Genomic DNA, 10,930 nt, shown 5'->3' with positions numbered 1-10,930 from the left:
TGGAGTTGTTGCGGCGGCCCTGGTTGTTGTTGGAGGAGGGCCGGCCGCCGCCGCCGTTGTTGCCACGGGAGTTGCTGCTGCTGTTGTTGGGGCCGCTGTTGTGCCTGCCCCTGCCGCGCCCTCGATGACGTGAGCCGTCACCACGGCCGCGCATGGCCGCGTTCGCGGAGGACTTGAAGCCGCCGCCGGAGTGGCCCCCTTGGTAGAGGGCAACCCGCTGATCAAAATTGCTGATCATAGCAAACAGATCATCGAGCGAGACAGGCGTGGTGCGGGCATCGAGCGCGGAGACGAGAGGCTGGTACTCCATGTCGAGGGCGGCGATGATGTAGGAGACGAGTTCACCGTCTCCGAGCGGCTTGCCAGCCGTCTCGAGCTCATCTGAGAGTGAGCGCATGTGCCCGAAGAAGCTTGCGACGGGTTGCGTCCCCTTCTGCGCATTGGCGAGGGCGACACGGATGTTGTTGACACGTGACAGGGACTGGGACGAAAACATGTTCGCCAGTGCTGTCCAGAGATCTTGCGCATGATCGATCGTGGTGACCTGCACAAGTACCTCCTTGGAGAGATTATTCAGAAGGTAGCCAAGTACCTGCTGCTCTTCGCGGATCCAGATCGGATGAAGGGGGTTCAGGGAAGTCTCCTCCTTCCCTTCCTTGTCCTTGGTGACGACGGGTCGGGCCGGCTCTGGCATGGAGCCGTCGACATACCCGTAGAAGCCAGCACCACGGAGCTGCGGCGTGACTTGAGTCCGCCAGAGGATGTAGTTGGTGCGTGTCAGCTTCTCGGTGACCTGACCAGAGAGGTTGGCTGGTGCGGCGCTGGAGGAGGCGGCCATGGTGGAGGCGGAGGTGGTGGATGGGGATAGTAGATGCGATGTGGAAGAGTTAGGCTGATACCATGTGAAAACTTAGGTTAACGCCGTGCCTTTGCCTGACTGACGGCTTCGTGTTAATATACTGGGGCGCAACTCACCAGATCGCGTACATGGTTGAGATTACAACTTGAGGTACAAGGGATAAGAGATAGAGTTGTTACAGAGATAAACTACAATGCTAACAACCTAGACTATCTGAGCCGAACTATCCTTGGAGTCTACGCTACCATCCTGACACGATCGGGCCTGTTATACGTTGCTTAACAGTAAGTTGTGGCCTTTTTCAAACAATATCCCACTTCTGTGTCCTAATTTACAAAAAAAACCTTAGTACCTTGAAACCAATCACATTCCTCCCTTACTTCATCAAAACAGCCCAAGGAATATATTTTGAGTGAAGCATAAGATATTTTTAATCATATATGTATAACAAAACTAAATTATTTTCTTTCAAATTTATGAATATGTAGTACTACTTCAGATCCGTTGCAAAGGACGGACTCATTGCTAGTTTGAGACTAGACTTTGTTTTTGGTGTGTTTGTATTGTTGCCCCAACCGACTTTAATATTTCCTTTGCTGGACATGAATTTGTTGTATGGTTGTTTTACTTTTTTATAAAGAAGACGAAAGCCAGTTTCGACAGAGAGTAAGTGCGTACCAATTTTAAAAAGAAAATGGAAACGTGAAGAAAACGTAAATTGCTTACAAAAAGAGACCTATGCCGTAGGGCATGGGCATGACTTGACCTGGCGTGCTACTGCTGCAGTGGGAATCTCACACTATTCACTCACGCACGCGGCAGCGAAGGAATCCAAAGGGGTTCAGGCACAACCATGCCCATCATATTAAAGCAGATTCTGTAGTTTTACGTGTCATTTTCGTCACACGTGGCTACGAGATCAGACTGAACAAGACACCGTAGTAGAAGAGTACATCAGGGTTTTTCCTTCTTCTAAAATGCTGCTGCTGCTCACAGCATTAGATCAGGCTTCTATTTTCTGGAGTATATAGCAAAAAACTATGAGGTCATGGCGCAGTGGTAAAGCTGCTGCCTTGTGACCATGAGGTCATGGATTCAAATCCTGAAAACAGCCTCTTACAGAAATGTAGGGAAAGGCTGCGTACTATAGACCCAAAGTGGTCGGACCTTTCCCTGGACCTTGCGCAAGCGGGAGCTACATGCACCAGGTTGCCCTTTATATAGCTAAAAACTACCATATTACAGGCTATCGCCACAAAAAACTATCGCTTTTTTTAATTTTTCAAAAAACTACCATAAATTTGGTTGGCAGATCCAAAAAACCCAAATTGCTGAAGCGTTAAGTTTTAACCGCATTTATGACAAAGGGGGTTCATACGTCAGGTCACCGTTATATTGGACCGTTAGTTGACCGTTATGACATGTGAAGTCCATATGTCGGTCCCTCCAAAAAATAAAAGGCAAACCGGTCCCTGTAAGTTTTTCTAAAAAGCAACCAACCCCTGTAAGTTTTGTAAAAAAGCAATCGGGTCCCTGCTAGTTTCGAAAAAAAGCAATCGGGTCCCGTGCTCCCGTCCGCCGTCGCCATGGACAGAAGTTGCTGTGTGCTGCTGCTCGCCGGCGCTGCTCCCCGCCGCCGCTGCGTGCCGGTCGCGGCTACTGCTCCACGCCGCCACCGTGTGCCGCTCGCCGGCGCTGCTCCCTGTTGCCGCCGATGCGTGCCGCTCGCAGCTGCTGCTCCACGCCGGCGTTGCCCCGATGCCGCCGTTGCGTGCCGCTCGCGCCTGCTGCTGCGCGCCGGCGCTGCTCCCCGCTGCCGCCGCTGACGGCTGCTGCTGCTCACCAGTGCTGCTCCCCTGCTCACGGCTGCTGCTGCTCCCCTGCTCGCCGGCGTTGTATGCGCTGCTGCTGCTGCTTGCTCGCTGCCCTTGCAGCTTCTACTCCCGCCACCGCCGCCCACTGCCACTTCTGCTGCTGCTTCTCCCTGCCCTTGTCGCGGCTGCTGCGCCGGCCTTGGTGCTGGCCATGGCTTAGGAGAGAGAGTTCAGGGAAGGAGAGGGAGAGAACAAAGAGATTAGGGAAGAAGAGAGAGCTGACATGTGGGTCCCACATGTAAGTAACGGTCAAACAAACAGTCAACTAACGGTCAAAGCTGACGAGTGGACCCAATCTGTCATAAACACGATTCAAATTAACTAACACGGTCATCAATGCAACATGGTAGTTTTCGGGAACAGCCAACCAAATTGTGGTAGCATTTTGAAAAATTAAAAAAAAGAAACAGTAGTTTTTTTGTAGCGATAGCCTGTAATGTGGTAGTTTTTTGCTGTATACTCCTATTTTCTGCGACATGCGGTGACGAGATCAGACTGTAGACGAATACATCAGTTACTTGTAGCATACAAGACAAGGGGGGTGGGTGGTTGCACTCACAGCGTCAGGTGCTGCTGCTCCACTAGACACAAACCACTCTCTGGCTTGCGCTGCTAGACTGCCACATTCCAGTATTTACCTGTGGCAACTGCCTTGAGTGGGCTCTGGGAAGCATGGATGCATCAGCTGCAGCGAGAAATCAGTTCAGAGTTTAGCTGATAGCCAAGAAAGTTGGTGTTCAAGCAGTTCAACGGCTGTGCTGCAGAGAAGAAGGCCGGGTAGGGCAGGTGACATGATGTTGTACTTCCTTTCCTATCTTCTTCTACGATCCACAGCCGTGTCTCTTTCATGGACTCATATCTTGCTCTATCTTTTTCAGCCGGACAATCTTTTATTTCCAGGGCATGCGTCTTCACGAGCAGGAGAACATTGGCAACAGTTGAAGGTAGTGCCTGAAGAACACATAGCTCACGTTTCCTCTAGATGGTTGATGCAACTGGCATACACTGCTAGCCAAATATTTCACTTGATCAGAGTTTTGGGTTGCTTCTTCTTCTTAGTTTCTTTTTTTTCCCTCCTCTGCTTTGCTATTTCGTCCGTACAGTCTTGTGTCTTCTTTGCGCTCTTGTAGATAATAAGCCCAAGGGTTATTGCAGATCTTTGGTCGATGGACCTGAATAGCATGTCATTTCGTGCGGCTCATATCTTTCACAGAGAGGTTAGTAGAACCAAAGGCCACATATTGGCCAGCATGTCACGTGGCAGTGTTGTGCCCCATAGCTCATCGACGTCCTCGGATATAGGTGAAATACCCAAGCGTTGCCAAACTCTATCAGCTAGAGGGCATGAAATGAAAGAGATGCGATGTGTCTTCACATTGCTCATGGCACCGAGGGCACACATTCGCAGTGATGATGTGCTTGTGTGCGAGGTTGGCGCGGGTGTTGAGCCTGTTTCTGTAGAGTAGCCAGGCGGAGACTTTAAGTTTTCTGGGGCTAAGCATACCCCCTGTTCTGTTCTGCTCCCACGCTTGTACACCATGCCTAGCGCGTACATGGCCTTGTAAGCGTTGTAATCCCATGCTTGTACTCTTCTTCTATCAATGAAAAGATACGCACCTTGCATATTCGCAAAAAAAAAAGACTAAGTTTTCTGGGCACCTGTGCCCTCCAAATGATTGGAGTGTTCCTGTCGAGCTCAGGTTGTCTTAACCAGAAATGACATGCATTTTGATGTGTGTTCAAGAAAGAAAGAAAGAAAGAGAGGAGTTTGAATCCAGGATCATAGAAAAGAACTGATTTCAAACTGTGATTTACAAATAGCTTGGTGCGTCTGCGGTCTGCACTATGCTATCCATCCACATGCATCACCAATTACAGACTGGCCGCCTATTCTGCACCAAAGCTTTGTGCTAAAGTGGCGAATAGGCATCCTAGTTCATTTGCTACCCTCTTGTGTATCCATTTGCAGCCGATCATACCAGTTCAAAAAACCTGGAATATTGAACTGCTACTGCCGCTGTCCCATACGGCACAACAGCAGATTGGTTAATTGCTCAGCTCCCTACACCACGCTGTACTCGATGACAGCGATCCAGACCAACGAAGTATGATCTCTGGTAACCAAGGCCCGGACACATCCTCCTTCACAAGCCTTGAGCCTGTTTACTGATCAAAAATAGCTGCGCACCTGGGTGCCATGTACCCATCAGGATGATGCAGCTATTTTTGAATTGGGAATCAAAGTTCGCGTAGCTCTAGTACTAGTTCCTTTCACAAGCCTTGAGCCTGTTTGTATTAACAATGTAAAAACAGCTGCCCTCGTGCAGCAATTGAAGAACAAATGACTGAAGCAGACAAGTAGGCAAAAACATGGGTTTAATTTGAATTTTTATGGGCATCTTCAACACTAATTTTAATTGTTGCCAATTTCAGCAGGTCTTAACTTCGTGTGCTAACTTTAAAATATAATCAAGTCAGCTGCTGGATATTTATTATAGTTTTGAAAGTGTTGCGTTAACGAACTCAATTTGCTGTTTGGCCTCATATATTTTATAAAAAGAACTGTGAGTTATTATATCGAGCCCAGAAGACCATTCATGCACCCTGCATACTTTTGCTTATCTAGCACATTATTCTGCTTCGGTCAACCTAACGAATTCTCACTTGTGTGCAGGCGAGCAATTGCCAACAGGGACCAAGACAATTAGAGCCAGTCAAAAGAATTATTAGAAAGTTTGTGTGGAAGAAAAGTATGACCAGAACTCAGGAAGAGCAGAAAGAGTAGGAATACCAGTATAATTTACGATCACTACATTATCTATCGGAAGAACAATATACTCACGGGCTGCAGAAGAGGTACAAGCAAAAATAAATTGCAGACAGTGCCAAGTGTTAAGGGCAAACGAGGACTCGATATTGAAAAAAATCATGTACTGGACTCGATATTGAAAAAATCATGAAGGGCAACTTCAATCTAACGAATCAACAAATGCTGGACTCGATATTGAAAAGATCGTGTACCTGCCTATATTGCCAAGCGTTAAGGGCAAATTCAAACTATCAACCAGCACAAGTGACAGAATCATCAGTTATAGACAGTGCAATAATGGCTGACCGGATGATGAAACGAAGACGACGGGATGAATTAACAAGAACAGCACGAATGAAGAGGAAAGCACAAATTCAACTCAAGAAGAGCAGCAAACGTGCTAGAACCAATAACAGTGAAATAGGCAAGGATGATAATTCCAATGCCATTAAGATATGGAACTTTGGGGGGCCAACATACATCTGCGAACACTGCCATGCACTTATGTGGCATGAAGAAAGACTACAATCTTATGGATGTAGAAAGCCAACCTTTGGGATATGCTGCAAACGAGGACAGGTTATCTTGCCACCATTGAAAGAACCGCCACCATACCTTACGAGTTTGTTGACAAGAGATGGAGGAAAAAGATCAGCAAACTACCGAAAAAACATTAGGTCTTACAACTCCATGTTTGCATTCACATCAATGGGGGGAACTCTAGATAAGCAAATAAATAAAGAGCGTGGACCTTATGTTTTCCGACTGAATGGCCAGAACCGCCACCAGATAGGCACCCTGCTACCTCAAGAAGGAAATAAGCCTCGTTTCCAGCAGTTGTATATCTATGACACGAATAATGAGATCCAGAACAGGGTAGAAGCATCAAGATCTGGTGAACGTGATGCCTCACTAGATGAAACAATTGTCAGTGGCCTACAGAGCATGCTCGACGAGAATAACACACTAGCACAATCATTCCGAATGGCAAGAGATAGATTTAAAGAAGATGACTACAACAACTTCACTCTAAGTTTACTTGGCAACAGGGATCAAGATGGGAGACAAGATAACATGCCATCAACATCGGAAGTTGCTGCACTGATGGTCAAAGATCCAACCCAAAAACATTATGGGCGTGACATTGTTCTCGAGTACAAAGATATGAAACCTAAAAGGATTTCAGAAATCCATCCAAAATTCATGGCCATGCAATACCCGTTGCTCTTCCCATATGGAGAAGATGGTTATAGACTTGGAATCAAATACAACAAAAATAAAGGTGTGAGTAACAAGAAATATATCACCATGCTGGAATACTATGCATATTATCTCCAACAGCGCCCAGGTCAGTCAATGTTGCTGCTAACATGTGGAAATCTATCAATGCAGTTCGTGGTAGATGTCTATACATGCATCGAACAGTGTAGACTCAGTTGGATCAGAAAAAATCAAGGAAAATTAAGAACAGAACTTTATGATGGACTACAGGACGCACTCAGAAAAGGAGACACACTGACAGAGCAAGTAGGGAGGAGAATAGTACTCCCAGCAAGTTTCACAGGAAGTCCTCGAAACATAGAGCAGAACTACCAAGATGCGATGGCAATATGCCGTTGGGCTGGACATCCTGACTTGTTCGTAACATTCACATGCAACCCTAATTGGCCTGAGATTCAGTTGATGCTAAATGAAGCAGGGAACCAGAAACCAGCAGAACGACCTGATATTGCAGTTCGAGTGTTCATGATAAAACTAAAAGAGCTCATGTTTGATATTAAAAGTAAACAACAATTTGGAAAGACTAAAGCAAGTAAGTATTAGTAAATCATCACTTATCAGTAATACATGCTTGCACTTTTTTATGACCGGTAATTTACTAATATATATATTTTTTTAAATGCAGTCATCTTCACAATAGAATTCCAGAAGAGAGGACTCCCACATGCCCATATACTAATATTCCTTGACGGAAAAGAGAAAGGGAAGCGTCTCAAGCCCTCACAAACAGATGAAATTATATGCGCTGAAATCCCAGACAAGGACAAGGATCCAGAAACATTTGAAGCTGTCAAGAATTTTATGATGCACGGACCATGTGGAGAAGCAAATCCAAAGTCACCCTGCATGGAAAAACATATGTGCAGTAACTACTTTCCAAAAGAATTCTGTGACGAGACGATCGTTGATGAAGACAACTTCCCGAGGTACAGGAGACGAGATAATGGCCGCCAGATAGATAAGGGAGGAGTCAAGTTGAACAATGGATCTGTTGTACCATACAACAAAGATCTCCTGGTAAAATTCCAAGCACACATAAATGTGGAGTTGTGTAATCGATATATGTCAATCAAATACCTCTTTAAGGATATCCGTCAAGGAGATAACCAAGCAACAGCACTGGTTGAAGAAACAGACCAATCAAAACACAATGATGAGATTAAAATGTACCTTAGATGCAGATACATAACAGCAACTGAAGCATGCTGGCGAATATTCAAGTTTCCTCTACAGTACCAGCAACCATCTGTTCAGAGGCTAATGTTCCATGAGGAGAACAAGCAACAAGTCATTTTTCCTGACTCAACAAACCTAGAAGAAATAATACAGCGGCCAAGATCAAGTATCACTATGTTTACTGAGTGGATGGAGACAAATAAAAAACACAAAGATGCGAGAGAATTAACATATTTGGAGTTTCCTACAAGATGGACATGGGATAGGACAAAACAGAAGTGGACAAGGCGGAGAGCAGGAAGGAACATCGGCAGGATATACAATGCTCATCCTGCAAGCGGAGAAAGGTACTATCTCAGAGTTCTCCTCAACACTGCAAAGGGTTGCATGACATTTGAAGATATCAGGACTGTCAACGGAATCGTGCACTCATCATACAAATCAGCATGTCATGCGCTAGGATTTCTTGAGGATGACAAGGAGTGGACTGAGTGCATCAAGGAAGCATCAGAATGGGCATCTGGGGTGCAACTACGCCAATTGTTTGCAACTATTTTGTGCTATTGTGAGGTTACTGACTCAGGGATGTTATGGGAATCCAACTGGGAGAAACTCTCTAAAGACATACAGCACACACCAAGCTGGATTACAAACTTTCCACACCCCTTCACTCCTTCACACAACAGAAAATGCACTTTAACAGAAATTGAGAAGCAAATGGGACAAGCTGGAAGATCACTAAAGGATTACCCTGGAATAGAGATACCAAACATGTCTGAGTTAAATGAAATAGAGAACAGGCTTATAAATGAAGAAATGAACTACGACAAAGACAAGTTGAAGGCTGAACACGTGCAAATAGTGGAAAATCTAAATTTAGGTCAGAAGAAGGCCTTCGATGCAATAATAGAATCAGCAGATCAATCATTAGGGAAGATAATATTCGTGGATGGCTATGCCGGGACAGGTAAGACATACCTTTGGAAAGCTATCACTACAAGGCTAAGATCGGAGGGGAAAATCGTACTCGCAGTTGCATCTTCTGGCATCGCAGCGCTTCTGCTTCAAGGAGGTAGAACAGCACACTCAGCATTCAATATTCCAATCAACCTGACAGGTCAATCTACATGCTACATCAAACAAGGTTCCGAGGTGGCTAATCTATTAGTGAAGACGTCACTAATACTATGGGACGAAGCTCCAATGGCAAACAAAAAATGCTTCGAAGCACTTGACAAGAGCCTAAGAGATGTGCTCAGGTTCACCAATGAGAATAGTTGCAACAAGCCCTTCGGCGGCATGACAGTTGTTCTAGGAGGGGACTTCCGACAAATCCTCCCTGTTGTGCCAAAGGGAAGAAGGGAGCACACTATAAGTGCGTCAATCAAATGCTCATACCTCTGGCAACATTTCAAGGTATTCAACCTTACTAAAAACATGCGGCTCAATTCTCTGTGCAATGATCAAGCAGAGAAGCAGAAGACTGCGGAATTTGCAGAATGGATACTACAGATCGGTAATGGAGACGCATGTTTATTAGATGAAAAGGAGTATGTAAGTATCCCCAGTGACCTGCTGCTACAAAACGGAGATGATCCGAAAACAAAAATCATCCAAAGTACCTATCCTGACCTCCAAGACAATTTCTGCACACGGAAGTTCCTGGAAGAAAGGGCGATATTGTGTCCAATGAACAAGACTGTCGAAGAGATCAATGAGAATATTATGGGTCAAATCCAAGGTGACAGGGTGACATACCTGAGCTGTGACAGTGTGAGCAGATCGATGTCTTACAACAATGAAATGGAATTGTTGTATACTACAGAGTTTCTAAACAAGTTAAAGCACCCAGGATGTCCAGATCACCTACTTGAGCTCAAAGTCGGTCTGCCAGTGATGCTTCTCCGCAACATCAATCAAAGCGCAGGGCTATGTAACGGTACTAGAATGACAATCACAAAACTTGGAAAAAGAGTCATCGAAGCGCAGATCATAACTGGAGCGCACGTCGGTAGTAAGGTATGCATCCCTCGGATGACCACAGTGACATTCGAGCCTAAATGGCCATTTGTACTACAAAGAAAGCAATATCCTCTGTCCGTGTGCTTCGCAATGACAATCAACAAGAGCCAGGGACAATCTTTGAATAAGGTCGGCCTCTACTTGCCCAGGCAAGTTTTCACTCATGGGCAACTCTATGTGGCGGTCTCCAGAGTAACAAACAGGCATGGCCTGAAGATCCTGATCGCCGGCGACGATGAAGAACACGCAAGCAAAGGGATGGCGAAGAACATAGTGTACAAGGAGATCTTCTGAAATGCCTATCTGTAGCAGTGTCGTACTGTTCTATGTATTAAATAAAGTTAGGTATCTTCTAAAATGCCTATCTGTAGCATTGTAGTACTGTTCTATGTAGTAAGTTATGTCAAGACTGGCCGTGATGCACTTCCGGCCATCAGTAAGCTAGTGTTCTACAGCACGGTTGCAGCGCAACTGATGCCAAGACTCTAAACCGCGGATATGTGCTTTGGTTAATCTCTTGTACTACTGTACCATCTACTTGCTCAAATTTTTGTTGTCATCTCGTCACTGAGACTGGATTACGGGCCAACAATTCGAGGTTGTACCCGAACCCGTCGAACAGTTCAAAATGGTGCGTTGAAGCAAAAAGGGGGAGGTGGTTCTAGTACCGGGCGGAGTTGGCGGCGCAGGGGGGCAGTGTTCCGGTGGGCTGCGTCGACGCTGATATTGAGACGGCGGCGACGACCCCGGTGGGGGGTGGGGGGAGGAGGGGCAAAATTTGGGGAGGAGAAGGCGCAGTATTGTTGCCTGTTGGTAGGCGTGTTCGAATATGCCGGAGGATTCACAAGCGCGTTGATTTATTAGAAGTCCTCTCTTTTCTTATAAAAAATGCTAGACTGTCCGTTTCGA

The 10,930-nt window shown here is 45.8% G+C and overlaps 1 protein-coding gene and 1 long non-coding RNA gene across 2 annotated transcripts; both read left to right on the top strand.

The window, feature by feature from the left end:
* Positions 1 to 3,399: 3,399 nt before the first annotated feature.
* Positions 3,400 to 5,764, top strand: LOC119332390. Its single transcript, XR_005160927.1, has 3 exons — positions 3,400 to 3,519; positions 3,612 to 3,677; positions 5,408 to 5,764. It is a non-coding gene; the product is annotated as an uncharacterized LOC119332390 (long non-coding RNA).
* Positions 5,765 to 6,250: 486 nt separating this feature from the next.
* Positions 6,251 to 10,673, top strand: LOC119350347. Its single transcript, XM_037618224.1, has 2 exons — positions 6,251 to 7,355; positions 7,449 to 10,673. The coding sequence occupies exons 1-2, from the start codon at positions 6,251 to 6,253 to the stop codon at positions 10,313 to 10,315; spliced, it is 3,972 nt and encodes a 1,323-aa protein (XP_037474121.1). The 3' UTR covers positions 10,316 to 10,673.
* Positions 10,674 to 10,930: the final 257 nt, after the last annotated feature.

This window comes from Triticum dicoccoides, chromosome 1B (assembly GCF_002162155.2).
Source record: "Triticum dicoccoides isolate Atlit2015 ecotype Zavitan chromosome 1B, WEW_v2.0, whole genome shotgun sequence".
Taxonomy (NCBI): Eukaryota; Viridiplantae; Streptophyta; class Magnoliopsida; order Poales; family Poaceae; genus Triticum; species Triticum dicoccoides.
The sequence above is the reverse complement of the archived record's forward strand: the minus strand, read 5'-3'. Positions and strand labels throughout refer to the sequence as shown.

Coding starts and splice junctions, on each gene's coding strand:
- LOC119350347 (XM_037618224.1), top strand. CDS start 6,251: ATGGGGGGAACTCTAGATAAGCAAATAAATAAAGAGCGTGGACCTTAT. Junction 7,356..7,448: donor ATTTGGAAAGACTAAAGCAA/GTAAGTATTAGT, acceptor TTTTAAATGCAG/TCATCTTCACAATAGAATTC.